Below are 25,305 nucleotides of genomic sequence, written 5' to 3'. Positions count from 1 at the left end.
ACCGCGGCGTCTCGATAATGGGGTTTTATTATATAAATAAACAATTTTTTTTCCTTACTCCTAACATGCAATACAAAATACAATTTTTTCAACTATTTACAGTTACTATGGGACATGGTCACATGTTACATATTCTTCAGCTGACCGATTTCTGGCAAAATCTCTTTAAGATCTGGCGCTGGCACGCTTTTATCGCTTGAAGACATTCGTAGGTTAATTTCGCATCCTGTTATATCGCCGTTGAGATGCTACTTTCTACTACTACTTTCACCTATTGACCGCCCCGCGCTGATTTGTGAACAGGCCTCTTTATACATTGCATGATGTATCACCATCCACTGGTATTTGCCCTCAACAATCACCACTCAAATCTAACGAAAGCCATCCCCCCTTGTTTCGTATGACTTTCGAAATGCTGATCACCGAAGCATTACCGAATTCTTGATGTGCTCGACGGAAATGATGCCGACAACACTGCCTTGACTCTTTCGCACATAATTGTGCATGCAATCGATCGTCACGTACCTACTCAAGATAGTACATTCGCCAGACAGCAAGCCTTGGTTGACCCGCTGACTTCGCATGTTGAAGACTAAGAAAAGGGCTGAGTTTAGGCCATATTCCAAGTTTCACTGCCGTTGCTACGTGAACAATACATACAATTGAACACTGTATACAAAAGAACCAATCAGTTATGCTTTAGACCATCTGCAGAGAATCCAGCGCAATCTGAAGGTGAAACCAAGGTGAGTTAAAATAGGTGATCTAGTTTTCACAGTTTGTAGAACAGGAGTGCGCGGAACGATTGGTTAGCAACCATCGACGTTGTTTATACATTCAACAGTTTCCCCTTTGAAAATTTCGGTGATCGTTAAGGGCAACCCAGCGGGGGTGAAAAACAAATTTGAACATTAGAAAACCTCTCTTGACTAACCTTGGGTGAAACTAAAAACGTTCTTGAAGTATGTTAGCGACCAGCGTAAGGAATCGGTCCTTCCTTCAACTATGATGCTCAATGGAGAGGTTGCTCCGGTGCCCCAGTATGTTTGCCAACTCTTATTCGCACAAATTAATTGCGACGAAGTCATCCCGGAACACCACATTACCCAGGCTACTTGCAATATTCCGCTAATGGCTATGAATACTCTGGGTACGCTCAACATCGACGAATAAATGATCTCTCGAGCCGCCTTATCGGTAAAATTATCACTTAAATACGGCCCGGGTGGTGTTCCGTTTGTGTTTTTAAAAAAGTCTATTAAGGGGGCATAGTACTTTTTACACCATATTTTTTGCCTTATTTCAAATATTTTTTTCTCGATAACGCGAAAAGCGAATCGATTCCGGTTTTTTGCATTCTAAACATTGCACTTTATACTAATATTTACAATTTTGTTTGCATATGTGAACCTCTTCCCTTCTCCCCTACGGCTCCTTGAACATGATCATTCGAAAAAAACATGATTTACAGTACCATGGATTGGCGCTGGGGGGCTTATCCGAATTGAAAAATTCCAAAACGACTTGAAAGTATATTAAATTATCTCGTGTTTGACCCATCCTTTTTCAAAAATTCGAACGTATAACAAAATGGCGAACATTCAAACATAAAAGTAGGGTTTTTAGTCGAAAAAATTGACTTTAAACACTTCTAAAAAATACAAAAATTGTAATATCGAAAAAAGGATGGGTCAAACACTAGATAATTTTGTTGGCTTTGAAACAAAAAAAGAATCATGAGAATTGCTTGAGCCGTTCTTGAGATATTTATGGTACCGACTTTCAAAACCTGGTTTCGAGAAAAACGACGTTGAAGTTTCTATTCACTGTGGACATGCGCGATACAAATAGCTGTAACTTTGTCAATTTTTGGAGTTCATCGAAATGATTTGAAACACATATGGTCCAAATGTTAATCTTTCGAAATAATCAATAAAAAAAATTTCGATTTTTTTAAATTGGAAAAGTACTATGCCCCCTTAACCCTTTGTGTGTACACTGGGGTCAACTTGGCCACTTTGAGAAGCTATAACTTTTTTGTTTTTCAATAAATTAATCTACTTTTTTCGCGACTAGGCGTGTCTACCGTAGATCTTTTATTATAGAAGTTATTAGATCAAAAAAATTTGAAAACTTACATTTTGAGACAATTTTATTGAAAAACTTACGTTGTCTGTACATTGGGGTCAATTTGACCCCAAAATTCAAACTGCTATATCTCAGCGAAAATTTGAAAGATTTCCAAATTTTTAGATGTTTCAGAAAGGTAATTTAATGAACTAAATAATAAAATTTTAAATGGCGACTTGGCGAGGGGAACCTTTTACGCGGAGGGGTTTTAGTAAAGAAAAGTCGGAAAAATCGGATTTTTTCAGATTTGTGACGTTTATATCACGAAATCCTTACCACCTAGAGCGACAGTTCCTTCTACAAAAATATGCACGTACACGAGATCTTTAAAGTTACATGTAGCATTTTACAGGATTTGCACGCTAGGTGGCGTTAATGTGAGAATAATTAACTTTTTTTGTCTTAAATTTATGAATTCTACTCGTGTAAATCGTTCTTGCTTTCGGAAAATTTGGACATAAAGACAATGCAAAGCTTGTAAACATGGTTTTGTGACAGATAACGTATGGCTAATAGTGTGGTTCAGAATTTGATCGCTAGGTGGCAAAGGTGGTCCATTTGTTTTTATTTTTTTATCGCAGCTTAAAATACTGACTAGATGTAAACTTTTGTCTACGGCATAATTGTTCAATTAGTCGAGACCACTCTATTCTGAAAATTCAATCGCCAGGTGACGCTAGTGATGTATTCATTTTCTTCTGGTATTATGTTGAATTTTTGCGGATCGTTTTAACATACGTCCTGGCTGAATCGGTCGTATTACAGTATTGCGAATAATTGTTACTAGTTTTATTTTGCGAATGAATGTCGAAGACGACGACTTTTGACGAAACAATATGTTTATATAGAATAAAAAAGACAAAACAAAAAGCACACTAGCGTCACCTGATGATTAAATACTGTGTTAAACTGTCTATCATAGAATGAATATAATTCACCTGACCAATCTTGCCAAAGGCAAGAAGCTTGCATGCAATCAACTTGTTCAACTGCGACTAATATTTATGAAATGGTACACCTGGCGGATGAATTCTGAACCGTTCACCAAGGTTTTATCTACCACCGGACTATGTTCACTTCATATCTTGTCTATATAATCAACATTAGCGAGAACAAGAACGATTCACACTAGTAGAACCCAAAAAAATTGTGACCAAAAAAAATCTATTTTTCCAGATAAACTCCACCTAGCGAGCAAATCCTGTAAAATGCCGACGGGACCCTTAATCTTCGTCTTGAACTTCAATGATGTCAACTACGTACTCAAAGGTCGTTGTTTATCCTTCGCCGACGATTTATAGATTTACTTGAAGACACGCTCCAATGATGATGCAATTTGTCTTAAATAAACTCAACACCTTTACGAACTGATGCAATCTGAACTGCCTGCTCGTTAATTCTGAAAAATGCTCCATATTTTGTTTGTCCGTATTCGTCAATCTGTCATTTTTAACTACTAGCTTTGTGGCACATAAATCCAACGTATCGACCAGATGAAAGATCTCGGTGCTATTTTGTCGCTGGCTACCATTCAAACGGTATATTTCTTACATTATGGATAAGGCATCCAGAACTTTAGAATACGTCTTCCGCATCGCTATGGGCTTCACTGACATATATTTCCTGAACGCATTATACTGTTCACTAGTCCGTTCGGCTCTCGAATACGGTTCCATTGTCTGGCATCCATATTACCAAAACAGGATGGAAAGGATTGCATCAGTTCAACGCCGCTTCTTACGCTTTGCTCTCCGTCGTCTAAATACCATGGCGAAACCTGTTCCAGTTGCCGAGTTATAAAAGTCGATGCCGAATAATCCGCTGCAGATATGAAGAAACAGCGTAAAAGCTCTGTTTGCTGTCGATACGTTGCACCATAGTCGGACATTTGCGATTTACGGCCAAAATTACGTTTTAGTTTGAAATTGGTGTTAGTTTATATTTTTTATAAAAGAAACGTCTTCAACATTTATATTTTCTTATTGAAGTTCTCTACAGACACTAAATAAATTTAATAACAAAGATAACCAAACTTGGTGAAAGAGTACTAAAAATATTAAAAGCTGGTAAAAGATATGACTGTTTAAAAGTTAGTAGTTTTCGAAAAACGTCAAATTATAGTATACTTTTAGATCATGTTTTGATACAGTACACTTAGAGCTTTCAGGCGCAGCAACAAGAACCGACAAGAGTTGTTTTTCTGACTAAAGTTTATGAAAATTTCAATTTTATTATAAGTAGCCCATGGCGCATTTCATTAATTTTAAATTTGTTTTTATTTAATTTTTTGATAGCCTAAGATATCAATTTTAAAATGATACACAATAATATTTACGTCTTCGATAACTTTTTTTTGACTTTTTTAAAATGACTTATTTTTTAACTTTTGAAATGGGCAAAATATCATGTTGAAACAAGCTGTCAGTTGTTTCAACGTGATATTTTTTTCTATTAAAATTTTATTCGCAAATCATAAAAATATAAACAATTTACTACAAAAAAAATTTGTCCTGTTCTTACGTGCTGTGGTTCAAAAGGGCAAAAATTGGTACTTTTTTCTAGCGTCTTTTACTTGTATTTTAGCAATATAGTGTAGTGTCTTGGGAATATTTGTTTGTAAAATACCCCTCCTCCACCACTAATCTAAAAGAATAAAATATTAGTCATGGACTATCTAATTATGATAAAATTCAAAAAGCTGACTCTTTGTGGACAGAGGCATCTAGTTTTTTCGGCAAAGTTGGAAAAAATGTAAAACAACTGTGCAGGGCAATGAAGAATTTTCTTTGGAAATACACTAAAATTAATTTTTTGTACTTAACTTTTGTTAATCGCATTTTACAGGAATACATTGTTCTTGGCAATTATCCAAGGACTCGAAACACACGTTTTTGCAGAAATCGTCAAATCTCTGGAATTTTTCCTTGCAAAGTAATCGCAAATTCAAGCATTATGTTTCCTTAACTGCATGACCTACAGGGTAGATTATTTGGCCCCTTGGCGAACGAGGGGTCCACTACTTCGAGGTATTAAAAATTTAATTCTCATTTTTTAACCATGTCAACCAATTAAATGCAAACGTTCCAATATTTGAAGACCTCGTGTTAGTAGTGGCCCCGTTTCAACGAGAGTTACTCAGATATGAAATCAGTGCTCCACCTTGAAGCATAGGTCACATACTACAAACTTGTACATATTCCGCTTGTCTTCAACCACCCATATTAGAGTACGTTTAAATAGTTTTTTTTTAAATTGCTTCATTTTTTATTAAGCTTTTCGTGACCGAACATCAAAAGTTTCGAAGACACTATGTATCGCTAAAATGAAATCAAAAGACGTTAGGAAAAAAGTTCCACTTTTAGCCCATTTGGCGCACAGTGCAGTTAAGTTTATGTTTGAAAACAATGGCCACTCTGGTTTCGTTTACTGCACCATTCTGATTTCGGTTTCCTCCTAAATATATCTCCTGTACTTTTTAATAAATTCCTATAATTCTATACGAAAGTATAAATGAAGAAGAGATTGCTTGAGTCAACAGGATCGTAGCTCTAGCCCTGTAGCTGTCGTCCTGTACACTAACAGTTCGTTACATAGTCTGTCGAATAGAAAATCTAAAGCTCACTGCAATGTGTTTTATCCACCCAAACAATAAAGTTTAATAAACCAAATTTTCCTGTTAAGAACTTCCACGAGATAAATCTTCATTCCCAGAAGTAGGTACTATATAATTCATTCTATGCGAACAGAGCCAGTTACAGAAAAGATTATTTCTGTCTGAATGGTGCAGAAGTTCAAAAATAGACACAAAAAGGTCACCATGTAAATCCGCAAGGAAAGCGATCTGAGCGATATGAGATGCCACTTTTTTAAAGTGGAAAATTAATTTTTGAATTTATCTTATGATTGCTTTCTTTTCAAGTGGTTAATACAATATTGAGGCATGACGAAAAAAAAATAAATACGATTCACAAAAGTTTACTATAAAATCGCCTGGAAACAAGTCGTAACCCAGTTGTGCAGTACACAATAGGCTGTCATAACATAGTTTAGTTTTGACAGCAAGGTCCAGCACAAACGTTTGACTTTGCTTACATTGTTAAATATTTAATGTGTTGCAATTAAAACAATACGGTTATAATTGGTGAAACATCATCACTGAATTGATTACGTTTTCATTTTCCATCGAAATATTCACGTGGGATTGTGGCCTTTCTGATGGCTGAACACGTGTGCATTATCTCGTTACACGCTCAACTAAATCCTACTGGCATGAAAATTTCCTCTTTGCGGAAACAGATGATCGCTTACAATTAATATTACTGATGTAATTATATTATATTGCATACATGTTTTCTACTTGTTGTCCACAGGCCGAGATAAATAAAGCGCTCCTTCGCGAGATTGGAAAGCGAAGCCACCGTGACTTCGCGCCTAGCGAGGATGATGGCCCAGTACGTCGTTTCAGCCGGACCCATTTCACCTATCACCAGCAACCTATACTGCGGCGCTATGGACCTTCCCCCGAACGAGCATTTCCGGACAGCGTGGATTACGAGCTGCTGGAACCAACAACAAATCGAAAGACAACCAGCAGAGCGAATAACTATCGCACCAGTAACCAGAATGGTGCAGCAACTATGGACGAACAGAGCCCAATTAACAGTGGCAACAATAGTCCTAGCAGCAGTAGCAATGGTGACAGTGGGGTTCTCACTTTAGCTCAGCAACAACGACAACTTATGGAGCAGCTGGAACGAGAGCAACAGCCGCAGGTACACGTCGAAGTGCTCCATCCCCAGGAATTACGATTCTCATCCGATGATAGACTATTGCCACCGAACCGCTTTCCTATCAACCACAGCGAGAATGGCAGCGAGGAAGATGAAGAATATTTCAGTAACAGAATCCAAAAGTTCCCAGAGCAAACTCAACCAGCGAATGACAAACTGAAAAGTGATGACTACCGTTCAAGTGATTTGTTTAACATGCAGGACAAACTCTTCGGTTAGGGATCCCGATAGGCTCCCGATGGACCGACACAACGTGATCTTTCCCTTTCCTCCTACGCTAGGACTTCAAACTCAACTACCCGGACCGAGCATCAAGCAGCAGCGCACAACTGTTAAGAAGCAATCGCACCAACCGAAACCATCAGTCAGGTTCATTTCATCTGGTACGTATATAGAATGATAATCACTAGCAATACCTTTACTTGATGGTGCACAGTGGCAATCTAAAACTTGAGTCCCGCAGTTGTAATGTAACATATTTTTCCTGAAAAAAATGAACCCATTTATTAGATTTGTGCGGTGTGGAAATTACATCTGAGGCAGAATAGAGTAGAGAGCAGTACTGCTACAAGAAGCTTCGCCCTGTACGCTTCGCAATCACGAATTGATTGTTTCTGTTTATTTGGATCATATGACATATCACTGCCAAAGGAAAGCGAGGGTTAAGGAAAGTTCACTCGTATGTGTTTTAGTCAAGGAAAAAAGACCGACCGGTTTTTGCTTGCACTGGTGCTCGGCTTTGAAGGTCGGAGTTTTATTTCAGATTTTCCCTATGGAAGCTTTTGGCCCAGAATAAACAGTTCCATTTTTGTAGCAAATATTAGACTAGTGTTAAGTTTCATAGCATAGCCATTTGAACTTCAAAGCCCTTTAATATATATTATCTTTTTCTTGCTTTCATATCCATTTTCCTATGTACCTAACGTAATTTAGAAAATGGGTTTATATGTGTAGCTGCCAGGCCAAACTGTTTATTTTATTTGTTTATAAAAGGTGGACTGAAAGTCTATGTTACAAATAATTTCTTGCGAAAATATATTTCTAAATTAAAAGTATCAAAAATAGTAAAAAACCATTTACACTTTATGACATTTAAACACACACTCTATAAGCACTGTCGAAAATTGGATGTGCTCCAGAAAACTGGAGCTAGCGCATCATAAAACAGAGGTTATCGTGGTGAATAACTGCAAGTCGGTGCAGCAAGCAAATATCAGCGTCGGGAGCTGCACTATTTCATCAACGCGGTCCTTGAAACTCCTGGGAGGGTCGACGACAAGCTCAAGTTCGGGAGCCACGTCGACTATGCCTGCAAGAAGGCTTCCACAGCTATTTCGGCATTGTCTCGTATGATGTCTAATAGCACTGCGGTATTGGCAGCAAGTGAAGGCTTTTAGCCAACGTGGTCCATACTTAGGTATGGCGGACGGGTGTGGTCATCGACGTTAGGAACCAAAAGTTACCTAGGTAAGCTGGAAAGTACCTATCGTCTCATGGGCTTGAGAGCGGCGAGTGCGTATCGCACAGTTTCATATGACACAATATGCGTCTTAGCGGGTATGATGCCTATATTGGCATGATCATCAGCGAGTACGTAGAGTGCTTGAACCAACATGGAACTAGAGGCGTACGGAGTACCACAAGATCGGCCTCGATGACTACATGGCAGCGGGCATGGTCTGATTCCACAGAGGGCCGGTGGACACATCGACTTATGCCGGAAGTATCGGTGGGTCTACAGGCGCCACGGTGAAGTCAACTTCCACCTGATACATATTCTATCAGGGCATGGTTGTTTTAGACAGTATCTGCACAAGTTCGGGCATGCGGAGTCCCCCGTGTGTCCCGAATGCGTGGATGTAGAAGAAACTACAGAACTTGTTTTCTTTATATGCCTTCGTTTCGTGGGCGCGAGAAGCAACATGATGGCAGTGAGCGGACAGGACACTACTCCGGATAATTTAGTCCAAAGGATGTGTTCTAGCTCGGACGTTTGGGGCGGTCAATGCGGCTGCTACCCAGGTGGTTCCAGGGGGGATTGCGGCACGAGACTCGAGTAGGGTTTAGTGGGTCGGGATTCTCACACCCCATTAGGGGAGTCGGGATACCCAACCCACACCCCAACCCCACACTCTGAGTTGTCCAGGTGTCTGATAGTACCGTATCTTCTAAGGTTCTGAGCAGATTTCCCTACTCATAAAAAAACACACTCAGCTTGCTTCATCTGCACATGAAGTACTATTTCCGGACATCATGCTGCTAACTTTATTAAGATAAATCAATGTTGTTTTTTTCTTATGAAGTAATAGAGCATTAAATTCGTCATTAGAGCATTAATCAGCATCATTCAAGCGCTTTAAACAGAAAGAGACATAATTAAATCAAATTTTTACTGCAGTATGAGCCTCCGCAGTAGAGGTTCGACTTTCGATAGCAAGATTAAAGCTTTTGTACCAGCAAGTTGGCAATTTCCAAAACAATTATTGAGCTACGTCTATCAATGTCCTTTTATTTTTTTTGGAACTCCATTCCAATATATGGTTTTGTATACCTCAATCATGTTTATGCATTCTTGTTAATCTCTTGATATGTATGCATGCATGGCACCGGAGTTGAACGGCAGCAATAGATTTTTTTCCGCAAAATCGCCCAAAACTAGTAATCCCATAAGCCGCAACAAACCCGGAATGTGGTTGCAATAAGCCGTCAAAGAGAATGATTCCGGGCTGTATTAGCTTCGCCGTGTCCCATAATAACGCATCATCCGTCCGTGGTATACCACCTATACACCATCAACCCATCCGCTCAGCTCAGTGGAATTATTTCCGCTGAGACAGTCAAAGGCCTCTGCCACTGTGAGTGCCATCCGAAAAGCTGGAAAAGAAAGAATTTCATACGCAAACATTCTAGGTACCTACCGACCGCCGCTGCTGCTGACGCAGTTCAACGAAAGTCCCATTTTTATAATTTTCCGCCTGGTGCAACACGTCCCACCATACCGAAGTCCCATAGAACAACAACAACAACTACACAGCTCGTTTACTGCTGTTGGCAGCTGATTCTCGGGGTGTGACTTTTTCCAGTGTATTCCATAAAAACTCGCTCCAAGGAGTGGGGGCACTCTGTTCTCGTTCGGGTGCGCATTTTCGAACGACAAAAGTAAATCCGTGGGAAACTCGCGAACAAAGGCAGGATACGGAATAAGCGGCGGCTTTAGTAGCTTGCTGTTTAAACCGGTAGCACCCGGTAGTACCCTACGGAGTGAGCACAATAAACACCTCCCGACAAATATTCATGACGAAAAACGGTGTTTTATGTTGTAATCGTGCGAAAATTACATGGGTTTTGAATGGAATGATAATAATGCTTTGTGAAAGAAACTCTCCATTAAATTATTTATTATTTGCTGGAAAATAATCAAAACCATTAGTAACAATGCTCTTTGTTGCTGCATCTCTTTCAAGCGTTGCGTGAGGTGGATCCAGCAGGAGAATAATAGGCAATTGTCAAACAATGAAATATAAACGAAAATATAATATGGAGAATAAAATGTCAGAAGGATGTAACCTTTTACAGCGCAGCATTTAGACAATTAATAGATATTAACTAGCTTGTGTATCTCAAATGTCAAAAGAATTTGCGATTTAATCTGTTGCCAGCTTTTTTCATACTGCCATTAGCACCCGAGTAATACGTTCTTCCGTTGTTTGTAATTCCACCCGCATGAAATGTCACAATCGGCCGCCAGCATATGCTGGAGCTACCCGTCTTTCCCGCTGGTGGAAAACTGAATTGTGAAATTTTAACCGTTTAAGACCTGCAATTGGCAACTTAAGAAAAAAATGTTTTAAAAATTTTCATGAGATAACATTCTATTTCGCCGCATTTTCTTTAGAGCTTTCCATCACCGTAGAAAATTATGTGGAAAACTTTTACTTGCTAATATTTTTCCTGCATTGCCAAGGAAATATTCTTGCATTCCCATAGAGTATTTTCATTCTACGATGCTTGGTTAAAGCGTTGAGACAAGCAACGTCTGAAAAAGAGAAAATTTTGGAGTTCAAAATTTCTGGGAAAATTGAAGACCAGAATTGCTTTAAGTTGTTTTCTTTCGTAGGTGCGGTGCGTGTACCAGGGCGGTATGCAAAGGGAACTGTCGTGGGTACTTTGTTTTGCTAACATTAAACGTGCATTACGCTATACATTAATCTGTCCTATAACATAAAACGCAGATTTACATTTTGTTATCTCAAATTTACATTGTTGTTACGTTGTGCATTGTTACCAAGCTACTAGCAAATTTATGAGTAGAAGGCGAGATAAATATTACTTGATTAATACAGAGATGAACGAAGTGTAAAAATGGCAATGAATGTCTATTAGTTAATTTATAATTCATGTTCTGACCTTAATTAATATAATATTTTCGGCTTGCTGAAAGGTCCAGATAAACTGATATTTAAGCCTATTATTTCATTTTTTTTTAAAGCCGTTTATTACAAACCTTCAAAAACGGTAATCATTCGTATTGTTTGTAATATCATGCCTATATAAGGCAATGATAATAAGGTGAATTACTAATATATACCAATGTAAAGCTATTTAAAATTTTGTTTCAGTCATTTATCTAACGAAGGAATATACTGTTCTCATATTCTTCACTTTCTGGCCTTTCACCAGCTAGACAAATAGAAAGTTGCAATGCCGATACCGGTAAAACAGTGAATCCATAACACAAGCACTTAGCGGTCGCCCAAAAATATTAAGACTGCTCAAAAAAGAAATAAATAAAGTAGGGGAAAATGGTATTATATGCCCCCGTTAAGAATAAAGGTATATGTTTTAATCGTGCTCCTCACGATTAACGATACAGCTACGAAGGAAAGTGCAACCATTTACTTCAGTTTGTATTGTAAAATAACAAAGCTAAGAATTATTTAATAACAACCCCAAAGTTTTAGGATTCTCGTCTACGTGGTGCAAAGTGCCCCAGCTGCAGTATAATATGCCCCGTGTGGCAATTTGAGTATTTCCACAATTGACACGCGTTTATAGAGAGAATAAAACTATTACAGATGTTTTCAAACTATTGTGATTTCATATAAAACAAGCCGGACTTCGGATTTTTAAGACATGTTACCTCTTTTGCACAAAGCATATTATACTGAGTATATGAAGGACGAGGTTAGTGAACGGCTGGATGCGTAACATAAACCCCATAGTGGCCTTTAGCCTCTTATTCAGCAACTCCTTCCGAACAAATATTTTTGTTTACGAATAGCTTATTCAACTATTGTACAGCTAATACCCCGTTGGTAAATGGTTGGATAATGCGTAAAACAGTCCCCATTGTGGCCTTTAGCCTTTTGTTCAGCAACGCATATCCCTACCTCCACGTGGTACCAGCCGGAATACGAACAACCTTAGCGGAGATCGTCTAACCAACCCCGGTGGAAACTAAGGTCGTATACCAACAGGGTAGGAGGCACAGTGTTGTCACGACACTGTGAGATGGCAGCTTCATCACGCACGAGACTCGGTAGCGTAAGTCCTTGTACGGTTGCCTATCTAAATTCACTAAACTAGAACTAAAAAGAGTCAGGAAAATTTTACTCAAAACATTCGGCATGAACAAAGGTCGAAATAAGGACCTGGAATGGAGACTTGGTACCTGGAATCAGGGTTGCCACATGCACAGATTATACTGTGTTTAACAGATATTTGAAAGAAATCGCCTGTACAGAATCTGTATGCATAGAATACACAGATTAAACAGATTTTTGAGCTTTTACATGAGAGTGAAAGAGACGAAAATAGTCAGCAAAATGACTCTCAATCTCTTTCACTCTCATTGTTTTGCATTGGACAGATTTTTGCACAGATATTTCTCCTCGCCGTACAGATTGTCAGATTTTTCCAACAAAAAACACAGAATTATATGTGGCATCCCTGCCTGGAACTGCAGATCGCTAAATTTCATTGGTGGCAACAGGGTGCTGCTCGATCAGTTAAAACCCCCAAAAGTCTGGCATCGTGGCACTGCACGAGATCTGTCGCAAAGGCGAGAAGGTGTGAAAGACCCGTGGCGGCAAAGCCCAATTTTTCCAGAGCGGTGGAGCGACCAACGAGCTGGGAACAGGAGCGAGCAGGATCGCGTAATGGACTGGACACGATCAACGATAGGATGTGCGTTTTGAGGATAAAAGGCCGTTTCTTTAACTATACCATCATAAACGTGCATTGTCCACACGAAGGTAGACCCGACGACGAGAAGGAAGTGTTCTATGCGCAGCTGGAGGCAACGTACGACAGCTGCTCACGACGGGACATAAAGATCATCAGCTCGGTAGGGAAGCGATGTTTAGACCCCATAGCCTGCACACCAACACGAACGATAACGGCTAGCAATGCATCAACTTTGCAGCAATGTTGCGAATCGAGTGAGATGTCAATCATGCGTACTCACACGCGAAAGAGTATGTGAAACATAGCATTCAACGCTTTCGCCCACACGCGGGTGTAAAAGGACCGGCCGCCGGTCCTGTGTGCAGACATTCTGCTTTCCACACACTCGCGCACGCACATCTTCACATCGTCTTCCTGCATAGCTTATTCCCGAGTCAAAAAATTTGTGGGCAATCAGCTGCCCGTGTGGCTGCTGACGCACCGGAATACAAATTTTGCATTGCCTTTTCTTCTTCTTCTTCTTCTTCTTCTTCTTCTTCTTCGCCCTCGATTTTACTCACGAGCGGGAGTGCGAGCCGTCGTGAGTAATCGGTATCAGCAGATCAGGCAGCAACGACGAACGACAAGCAACGCTGCAGCTGTTAGCTAAACACACAATCGCAAATACTCGTTGACATAAGAGCGGAAGTTTTAAAGGGATGCTTATGCCGCCATGTTGGTTAGAATGACGCGTATGTGAGAAAATTAGACCACACGAGTGTGGGCTTCGCCACACTGCTTTGCAACTTCCCGAGGCTTGGTGATCAGAAGCACTTTCTTTCCCCACAAAGATATCCACAAAGCCACCTGGAGATCACCTGACCAACGAACTTCGAACCAAATCGACCATATTCTCATCGAGGGCCGGTTGTTCTCGAACATCACCAACGAACGTTCCCTACGGGGTGCGGATGTCGACTCGGACCATTACCTAGTAGCAGTACATATGCGATAGTTATTGTCATTCGTCAGTTAGGCAGCCCACCAGTTGCTGAAAACTACGCGCACGAACTGGTTGAAGTGGTGCCTTTCTCTGTGGCGCTAGATGCTTGGACTCTCGAAAACGAATGGAGTATGATACGCTCGGCCGTCAACGAGGCCGCAACCACGGTGCTAGGGGTGGAAACCTCGAGTGCACGAAATGATTGGTTTGATGGGGAATGTCAACAAGCGATAGAGAACAAAAAAAAGAGCTATCTAAGCAAATCCACGAGAGAGAATTTGGCCAGTATCGAAGAACGCGTAATGAGTTGACCACGATCCTGAGGAGGAAAAAACACCAGAAGGAGGACAGAGATCGTGAAGAGCTAGAACAGCTATTCTGGGCTAATGACACGCGTCAGTTTTACGAGAAGGTGAACCAAATTCGTAAGGGCTACACACCTATACCTGACCCGTGTAGGGACGAGGGAGGGGATCTAATCACAAACGAACGCGAGGTGGTCGACAGGTGGAAGCAGTATTTCGATAAGCACCTCAACGGCAATATAGCATAAGAGGACGCACCGGAAGTTAAACTCGGAGTGTCTACAAACGCTAACAGCGTGCCGGCTTCCGAACTCGAAGAGATCCGGCGAGAAATTCGTCAGCTGAAAAACAATAGAGCCACCGGAAAGAATCGACTCCCGACAGAACTATACAAAAATGGTCGGGAACCGCTAGCTACGGCACTTCATTGGATAATTTCTAGGATTTGGGAGGAGTAGAAACTACCGGAGAAGTCGATAGAAGGTGTAGTTTGTCCCATCTACAAAAAGGGCGACCTAGATTGCTGTACTTACCGCGGCATCGCGTTGGTCAACGTCGCCTTCAAGGTGCTCTCCCAGATTTTGTTGCATCGTCTATCCCCAATAGCAAGAGAATTCGTAGGGCAGTATCAGGCGGGCTTTATGGGGGCCCGTTCTACTACGGATCAAATTTTAACTCTCCTAAAAATCCTCCAGAAATGTCGACAGTGCAATGTGCCCACGCATCATATTTTCGTGGATTTCAGAGCAGCATACGATTCAGTTGAACGCGAACAGCTAAGGCAGATAATCCACGAGTACGATATTCCGGACAAACTGATGCGGCTGATCAAAGGATCCAGAGTATCTGGAGCGTGTGATGTGCAGAGGGTTGCGGCAAGCGGATGGACTGTACTATGTGTTATTCAATATCGCTATTGTGTGTGATCCGGCGAGCGGGCATGAATAGCCAACTCCTAGCCTTCGCAGACGACCTCGACATCATTACTAGAAACCTTTGGATGGCAGAGGCAATCTACACCAGACTAAAAACGGAGGCTGGGAGGATATGGTTACAAATCAATGCACCGAAAACGAAATATATGGTATGAAGAGCCTCCAGAGAAAGCAACGTTTGCCTACCACGGACAGTGACTATTGACGGCGATGAACTGGAAATGGTTGATGAGTTCGTATATTTGGGATCTCTGGTCACCGCCGACAATAATACGAGTAAGAAGATCCAACGACGCATTCAAGCTGAAAATCGAGCCTACTTTTCCCTCCGCAAGACGCTTTGATCAAGGACCATTCGCTGCCACCGCCGCAAGATGACGATGTACAAAACGCTAATCAGACCAGACCAGTCCTCTATGGACTTGAGACAGTAACTTTGCTTACGGAAGACATACGTGTACTAGCCATATTTGAACGAAAGGTATTGCGGAGTACAAACGGAAAGCGGAGAGTGGCGGAGGCATATGAATCACGAGCTACAGGCACTGCTTAGAGAGAGATTCCCATCGTACACCTGGCGTAAGTTGGGAGACGGTGGGCAGACCTATTTCTAAATGATCCCATCCCATCCCATGAAGTATCGGGTTAGTATTCATTCCTTTCCCCATGTAGTACAGCCTGTTGGGCGTGGCCGACGTCGAATTCTAAGCAGTTCACTCCACGCAAACGAATCGCAACAACCGGTTATCTATAGAATTAAAAAAAAAACAAAAGATTCGCTTATGGAAATGAAGCAAAAAATTATGTCGGAAGCTGCTCGAAAACAATTTCTTTTTAGTATTTATTTTACAGCATATGACAACTGCCATATTTGCATAGTAGGTTAATTCCATGAAATGCTAGCGTTACTTGTTTGTTTTAAATTTTAGTTCAGCTAGCTTGAAAAAAAAAGGACTGAGCCGTATTGTCCCAAGGGGGGTATATTATATCATTTTCCCCCACCTAGGAGTCGGGCTTGCGAGTGGAAATAATAACGATTTCGCTGGCGGATGCCTCTTAGCAAAAGTGGCAGCAATTCATTCAACCACAAAAGTGATTATTGACAGCAACCGACGTACTGTGTATTCCCATGGCAGCGTACTGACAGCATTACAGGGTACACGGAAATCGTTGAAATTACGGAAACACGAACGGAAACAAATCGTAGGTATAGATAAAAAGTACTCTCTCAGACCTCTCAGGAAAGTACCTATGAGTCATGTCTATTCCAGCAGGCGCATCAAATATAGATTTTTTTGCAGAGATCGAAAGGTGGTTTTGAAATGTACTTATATAAGTTTACATTTCGTAAAAGTACTCAATAGAATTCAACACGGAAATCGGAAAATGAAAGTTGAGTTTTTTAGGTTAAGTACTAAGCTCTCTAAAATTATACGAACAAAATTCACCGAAATATTAAGGGTTTTAAAACAGAATAGGGAACTGGTTCAATTCGGACTCCATTAAGACAACTAATTCTCTGCAGCCTCGAAAGTTGCGATTGACATTTTTAAAGATCTCTAACAATTATGACGTTGTGTAGTCACTAGAAGCAAATTTAAGATTTAACCTCTCCTTAAACGAAAACTTTAGAATAGTTTAGATGTTGTTGAATAGCAGCGGTGAATTTGCACTGGCTTCGCATTTTAGTACAAGACCATGCATCAAATGCAGCTCAACGTATCGATTACCCATTAGTCAGCGTTTCAGACTATAATGGATTGCTATTAGTTTACGGTTGAATTAATCAATTGCGACTGAGCTTGTCTGCAATTCGATAGTAGCGATATCAGCTCTGTTATCAAGAGTAATTCTAGTATAAAGATGCTTGGAGGGAATTATTGGTAACGAATAACTACGGTCTCCCGCCGAATAAATTCCGCACGTGCAAACACAGGAAAGCCGACGAGAGAAAGTGGAACTGATAAATGGTATCGAAACATTAACAAAAAATACAAACTTTCAAAAACAACCAATAGGAAATAATTATGTAAGGCTATCTGCTTAAATCAGAAACTGTTTATGAAAGTAAATGTCATTCAAAAGTGAATCTAATGTTAGACCAAAGGAACAGTTAGAACTCTAGCTGCTGCATGTTAAGCGGTTTAGTTTTACAAGTTATAGATTATTACACTTTATAGCGATTGCCGCTCATAAAGCGTAATAATCCACCACTTATAAAGCGTAATTATCTATCACTTCTAAAATATAACCGTTCAAAATGCAGCAACCCGAGTTCGAACTTTGACTTTTGTCTTATATTAAATTTACTTTTGATTTTGAACAGCATTGCTTTCATAAACAGTTTCTGATCCAGGTCAAGTATTTGTTTTCCATACTTGAATTATTTCCGGTATCCTACATTTCCGAACTATTCTCAGCTGGTGAAATCGAATACGTTGGTACGGAACACGGAATCGATCAACCGCAAATTCCTGTTGCGTGCTTGCCGCTGAGTGGAATAATTTTACCTTACCATTGACTACAACCAATCGATACAGAATGCTACTGTGTACCACCTCAACAATGTATTTAATTCATCCTCCAATTCTATTTATCAACTTTGCAACTTCTATTTCATTTCAGTCCATTGCAGATTCCTTTCTACACGCTGCACACAGAATGTGACTGACTGCAAGCTATGAGCACGCTTTATCGGCGATTGCAGTCATACAAATTGCAATGCCCAGCTACTACTATACCTACTGGACTGTGTGTGGTATCTCTACTTCGAAAAAGCAACTCTGTTAGTTTGCTTGCTGTGCTTCTATCCACTAGTAGTAAATCCAGTAATAAATTGTTGACAGACTAAGGCAGCTCATTTTACCCTACAAATCAGCAGTGCGCGTTTATAAATATATGTTGAACTACAAAAAAACGAAAGGATTGTAAAATCAGTCATCGATATAAAAATGTGAAGTACGATTTATTTTGGTAAGAATGTAATTCAACGTTTAAAGTGTCATGAAGGGCGCAACAAATGTTGGGAAAACGAATAAAAAATGAGTGAAATTTTCCGCAAAAACTTGACTGACAAGGTTGGTACCGTAAAAGTTACTCCGCTGTGTGAATAAAAGAGTAGTTGACGACCAAAAGTCCTATAGAAGTAGAAGCCTATGAGCAGAAAAAAAATTGTTTAGATGTGTTCTTTGTAGCTCGACATTCCATACGCTTGCTTGCTCCGAGCGAAATAAAAAGATCAATGTATTTATTATCATTGGAAGAAATTGGAACTTGCTGGCACTTTAAATAACCATTCTAAATTCAGCTTTTTAAATTCGAATGTATGAACAAAGTCGGAATGCAATCAAACATCTAATTGTTGGATTTTTAACGATTGGACGCTTCGAAAGTAACCAATACTTATTACCTACAACAAATAAAGTTACCGTTAATAAAACATGAAACAAAAGAGCTATGTTTATAATAAAAGAAATGATTCCCAATGTTTGCGAGAAACCAGCTTGAGAAAGATTACACAAGACAAAACCTACAATGGAACCTAATAGAATAATCATAACTAATTGTACTTGTTGGTAATCGTACGACAGCTATGTACTACAGACTAATGTTCTAAACCAGCTAAAACACAACATAAGGCAACTAAATTCTGAGATATAAAATAAAAAAGATGATGAAACTGTATTGTACATATATTTAAATTATTGACAAGTAAATAAAGTATTGAATTTTTAAGAGCAAAATGTTATTTATTGCAAGCTTGAACAAAGCCCCCAAAAATCACGATGGGTGAACTGAGGTCAATGTTCTTTGATGTTTCTAAGTGTATGCGTGTGTCTCTTACATCCGGCGAGAAGAAAATTGCAACAGTAGTCTTGTTTAATAACAAAATTATTTTTATTATTGTACCGTTATCTTGAAAATAACTGTAAATTAGTACTGGACTACCAGAGTCCAATGCCACAACTCAACACTGGGTAACTACGGAACGTCGGTCGCCATTACAATACAACTCATGGTAGTAGCTGGAGGTAGCACTAAAAATCGAAGAGTACTTCGGCGCAACTGCTCTTGACTATGGGTGGAAGGATTTTCGTTCTGTCATACGTAGAACTGTTGTAGTGGCAGTAGGCACGATGACTCCGAACCGCAGGAATGACTGGTTTGATGACGAATGCAGACAACTGGTGGACGAGAAGAATGCAACAAGAGCGAAAATGCTGCAATACGGTATGAAACCTAAAGTGGAAAAGTACGGAGAGGTGAAGAACGGGCAGGACTTAATCTTACACATAGAGAAGTGAGAACCGGAACAAGCATTTCGCCAAGAGACATGAGCACTGTTCCACCCTACAGAGACTGTAGATTACAGAGGCGACTAGGAACTCAAAAACCACTAAATTTTGAACCAAAACGGGGTTATGGTACTCTCCGTTTTAATTCAAAATTTAGCGGTTTTTGAGCACCTAGTCGCCTAGTCTACAGTTTCTGTATTCCACCCAAGGGATGTACGAAAATTCTATAAGAAGTTTAAGAGCTCGTGTAAAAGTTAAGAGCCGCAAGTCGATAAATCCTGAGATGTGCAAAGTAATCTTTTCACGAACGAGTGTGAATTCCGATCGGGCTCGTTCCGATCAGAAACGTTCCGATCGACGTGTGTTATAGCATACGATGTATTCCGATCGAGCGCAATTTCTGATCGGATCCGGCACCGATCGGTATGTGAATAGAGGCGAATAGAGTTCGTGGGTTAATATTAAACGGGATTTACCTCAGTCAGGTGGTGCCGGCTGGAAGGGATAAGCGATTTTGGTTGTGGCGGACAGGGCAGGCCACTCTCCTCGGATAGTCTAGTTTTCTTGATGCGCCAGTTTTACGAATCAAGAGCGGCTCAAACAGCGTCTGTCTTGAAGCAATCGGCTGAAATACGGAAAGCAGATCCTGCCAATTACATTTACGATAGCAGCTCAATCAGCGGGATAGGGACCTTAGACTAACAAACTCGTTGGCTGGATGTAAGGCACCTGGTTTTTGTTCTAACGAGTGACAACTAAAATTTTGGAATTTTTCTGAGGCCCCTACACTCAGAGCTCAGAGAGGAATGAGAGTGTTAGCTCTCTCTCCCTCCTCTTTTTGTCAATATTTTTTGTTTTGTTTATGCTTGCCCAGTTTTGCTTAAAATGACGTCGAAACAAGAAGCATTTCGGGAGCGCGATGTACACTTCTATGAACTGCCACAGAAATTTCGGCAAAAAGTATACGGTACAACATTTAAAAAGCGAATATGTTGCGGCTTCGACTGTTTACCATATCCTAAGATGCCCAACAACTATTTGCAAGCAAAGTAGTGGAAGACCAGGCAAAATTATGGACGTATAAGGACATCATTTTCTTACTCGTGCCTTCACAATCAAGCCCTCTGGTTCGGTTATCAATTAAGATCTGCCAGACGTTTGTTTGAAGAAAATTTCGATCCCGTTTCTACAAAAACGTCATGCAGATGGACAAGATGAAGTGTTTTGGCCGGATAGAGCATCATCGCATTACGCCAAAAAACACAATCGTTCCCGAATACCCATTCGATCCCATTTGCACCCAAAATCACAACCTGAAAAATCTGTCTCAGTGCGCCCGATCAAAGATTTCTTCGGGATTTTGAATTCCTTGGTGTACAAATATAACTGGTGAGCCACGAATTGCCAAAAGTTGATTGGTAGAATCAAGAGATGCATTCGCAAAGTTGACATGACGGCCGTACAACGCTCATGTTCGGACATCAAACGGAAGCTTCGCCGAACAACCGATTACGGACCGTTTTCAAATATACACCTGTACAAATGTACAAATTTTTTTTAACCATGGATAATGTATCTTTAATTATGATAAATCAGATCTTCTTTAAGGTATCTTTGACTCTTTTGACAGCCTGAGAAAAAAAATTCCAAAATTTTAATTGTCACCCGTTACTCTGGTGTACAATGTGAAAATCTTATCCAGGAGTGAAGAGTTGAATCTCTACTAAGCTCAGGGGTACACATGAGGCTGATGAGGATAAACGAATTATCGGCCCTAGACTTAGAACGCTTAGAAATGTCAAAGTTGATCCATCTTTGTCAGCTTTTAGCATTATACGGAAAACCGAAATTTTTCCGGTGGACTGGTAAACGTTCCTAAAAAAGGAGATCTAACTGAATGCGGAGACTGATGATACTACATCACGTTACGCTATATTACACTTAAAGTACAATGCAAGGTACCGGTTCCAGGAATAGATCGACGTAACTCTCCAGTGAAAGCAGGCTGGATTCCGTGTCGGTCGATCATATCTGGACGACCTCAGAATGCTACACATTGAAGTAAATTCTTGAACTCTCTTCTGCTGATGTTCGACTCAAGCAGGAAAACATCACTTAGGCGTAAAGGAATTCCACTATAGAGCGAAGTATTTCGTACAAGCTATTTCACAATGGCATCTTTTTCAACCATAGAGTGGTTGCTGCTGTTGTGAGCCAAGGCTATTATCACCGTTTCTGTTTCTCTTCGGTATGAAGGAGATACTGCTTGGTGCTATTATCAACAGTCCAAATCAGGATTACCCTGAATCCGCTATCGACGGAGCAGCTAAATGACATTGAGCTAACTGACGGCATTGTCATGCTCGCCCAACGCCGAATCGTTATGCAGTCTAGTTAGCAAGCCTCACAGTCAATTTAGCAAAGATTAAAACTATGGTTCCGCCTCCCAGTTGGACTTAAGAAATGCCTCAATCTATAACCCAGCTGTTGTACAGGGTGTTCAATAAGTTCGAATCAACGAGGTAACATACTGACAGCTTCCATATATAAAAAACGTACCTCGAAATGCTGGTTCCTGGTCCCGCTACTAACCTTTGAGTGAGGCGAATAACTCGAAATGATAACATTGCATGAATTTTCATGCAACACGCGTGCAATTTTTTTAGTATACGATTTAGAAATTATTATTTCACTCAAGACTTGTTAAAAAAAGTTGGCATGGACCAACAATTCCAAAATCATCGTTAAAAATGCTTATTGCAACAAAGTTGATCTACCCTTTCATTCGACTTTTTTCGTTGTAATCTGCGTAATCAGTCGAAGAGCATTAGAAGCATGAACCTACAAAAGGCATATGTGCAAACGAAAACAAAACAAGTAAGAGATTGCTAGTTCCGCTGGTACTACAAAAAATTTCCACTCGGTTTGTTTACTTTTGCATATATGCCCTTTGTTGGATTCGGTAAAATTTATTTGTTTGCTTTCACGACTTTCATCTTTTTAACATAATTATAAATAAATGCAACCAAGAATAAAAGCTATCGATTCACAATCAACAAGATAAATGTGAAATTGTATGATACGCTCATTTCAAATGTAACGCAAGATGAGCTTTTGCTTCCATAATTGATGCTACAAAAGTGAACGTTTTCCTATAAAAATTTTGAATCACTAATTATGGACGGCCTGAAAACGCGATTGCAGCGCCGCTCACAACACTGGTAGCAGTTACGGGAAACATGCCCGTCATGTCATTATGTTAGGGGGTTGGTTCGAATACAGCTTTTCATCGTTGTGTAAGTGCGCATCATGTGCATTTATAGTGCATTGTGTATTGGAATTGGTGTCAGCTTTAGTCTTATATATTGGCTAACCGACGCGCACGGCGTCGACTCGATGTCATTTGTTATTTGTTTACCGCGCGCAATGAAGGAGTAAAGAAACATCGTAGTAAAGTTGTTTGCGAGAGGTGAGCGACCTGGCGACATATTTCGGCGGTTGAAATCCCACGGGGTGAAGCGGAATTTCATCTATAACACCATCCGTCGGTACCGGGAAACGGGCTCGGGCAAGAACCGTGCTCCGGGCGGCCGCGTTCGGCCGGAAGACCGCTGTTGACCTGGATGTGTCGATCGGGACTGCCCACACCATCATGGCGAAGGACCTGGGATGCACGCCGTACAAGAAACGCAAGGTTCACGGGGTAACGGAGGCTACAACGAAGAAGAGGCTGGACAAAGCAAAACTGATACTTTCGCGACACGCTGGTCAGGAGTTCGTGTTTGCTGATGAGAAACTCTTCATCTTGCAATAACCGCACAATGTCCAAAATGATCGTGGGCGCCGACGTTGGCCAGCATCCCCCGTCCAACATAAGCATCCCGCTGTTCCAAAGCGCCGCGTCGGTGATGGTTTGGGGGCCGTATCCAAGCGTGGGAAGCTTCCACTGGTGTTTATCGAGAAAAAAATTAAAATCAACACCGCGTACTATAAGACCGATGTTCTGGAGAAGGTTTTGGCCTCGGCACTTCGTGACCTCTACGGGAAAGATCATTACGTCTTCCAACAGGACGGCGCACCGGCCCACACGGCGAATATCGTCCAAGCGTGGTGTCGGGAAAATTTGACTGATTTTCTCGATAAGACTTTGTGGCCTCCCAGCTCCCCAGATCTTAATCCCCTGGACTCTCATGTATTGTCGTACATGCTTAGCCAACCAGAGCGAACATTAAATGAGCACTATGGACCAATTTAAGAAGCTCATTTCCAAAATTTGGGACCAGATGCCCATGGACCAGGTGCGTGCCGCGTGTGATTCTGTTGAGAAACGTCTCAAGCTCGACATAAAGCACAAAGGGGGGGGGGGCACATTTTTAAAGTGTATTCGAACTTATGCTGTAAACCCTGTACCGAACGCTCGGCTGTCGAAATCTCGGCAAAATTTTGCCGACTTCGGTGCTTTTTTTAACTGTGTAGGTCTTAGACCACCTAATGAAAGGGTGCGGCAGTAGTTTAATCAGAAAACAAATCGAGTACCAACCGAATGAACGTGGGTGCGAGCCCCGCCTGCCATTGAACGACCAATCCAATTTATCATTCGTCACACCAGACACATTCTCACTTCCAAAAAAATTTAGGCAGCAAATTTATAAATAACATGTGTAAACGGCACTGTGGACTTATTTTTCTTAGCTATAAACACTCAATAGTTAAATACCATTTTATCACTTTAAGCATCAGCCTCACAATTGAACATTTCGGCTAAAAAAGTATCTAAAATTGTCTAAATATAACCTAAAACGTACAAAATTTTAATAAAGTTAGATTAATAGTTACACTTTGTATTCCAGCAATAGTAGTTATCGCATAGTAATTGTTTTTTCGTCGTTTGATAAAAACATGCCGTCCTTAAAAAGTTGTATGACAACGACACACGTTTCTGTTTTACTCCAGACTGCTGCCAAAGCATTTTAATTTGGTAGGATAAACACTCATTTATTCTAAATTTACATATGCAACATGATAGATAGCCAATGTTTGTACCTACTGTCCGAAATTCAAAACCGCGGCTATTTTCGTAGCGTGTGTGGAGCGTTACTCGTCTAATCAAACAGGTTAGTCATGAATGAATTTTATTTTCTAATGAAATTCGATATTTCTTCTACTCACATTGTCGTGCCGAAACTTTTTAGCCGAATATTCATAGCTGCATATTCGGTACTAGAGGGGTGGAAAAATAATTCATTTAACCTTTCAATTCCGGTCTCGCGTCAACGAACAATTATCATGCAAACATTGGTGGACAATACTATAAGACCATTTAAATTGAATCGATTTTAGAGAACTAACGTTTGTGGTACCGTGGATCTGTGGATCATATAAAAATAATTTATAGAGATGAATTTTAATTCAACATCTAAAATGTTTAATTGTCACTTCATATCCATTAAACTTGGTAAGCTTTCGGTTAAAATAGGGCTTCCAGTCACGTTTGTTGAACGTTTTGTTCAACACGTTGCTGGAAACGAACGCGGAGAAGTTAAAAAGCTTTAAAATTTAAGTGATTAAACTAAAGCAAGGGCTTCGGCAAGGGCTCATTAATGGCCGCTGTCGGATAGCCGTTAATAGGCATAACCGAATGACTTGTGCCTGTTTTAATAGCTCGATTGATTATTTGGGTCA

General features: G+C 40.4%; 1 protein-coding gene across 3 annotated transcripts in view; it reads left to right on the top strand.

Moving 5' to 3' along the window:
- LOC128741366 (uncharacterized) overlaps nt 1-19,002 on the top strand; it is a 106,686-nt gene extending 87,684 nt beyond the window's left edge. For 2 of the 3 annotated variants that reach the window (XM_053837142.1, XM_053837143.1), the window contains exon 4: nt 6,501-7,763. In XM_053837142.1, coding sequence (XP_053693117.1) covers nt 6,501-7,139 — 639 coding nt within the window. In that variant the 3' untranslated portion in view covers nt 7,140-7,763. Of the gene's footprint in view, nt 1-6,500; nt 7,764-17,953 lie in introns of those variants that run through there. The other variant, XR_008412211.1, reaches the window with a different exon arrangement.
- The last annotated feature ends 6,303 nt before the right edge of the window (nt 19,003-25,305 follow it).

The sequence above is a fragment of the Sabethes cyaneus genome, chromosome 3, assembly GCF_943734655.1.
Source record: "Sabethes cyaneus chromosome 3, idSabCyanKW18_F2, whole genome shotgun sequence".
Taxonomy (NCBI): Eukaryota; Metazoa; Arthropoda; class Insecta; order Diptera; family Culicidae; genus Sabethes; species Sabethes cyaneus.
The sequence above is the reverse complement of the archived record's forward strand: the minus strand, read 5'-3'. Positions and strand labels throughout refer to the sequence as shown.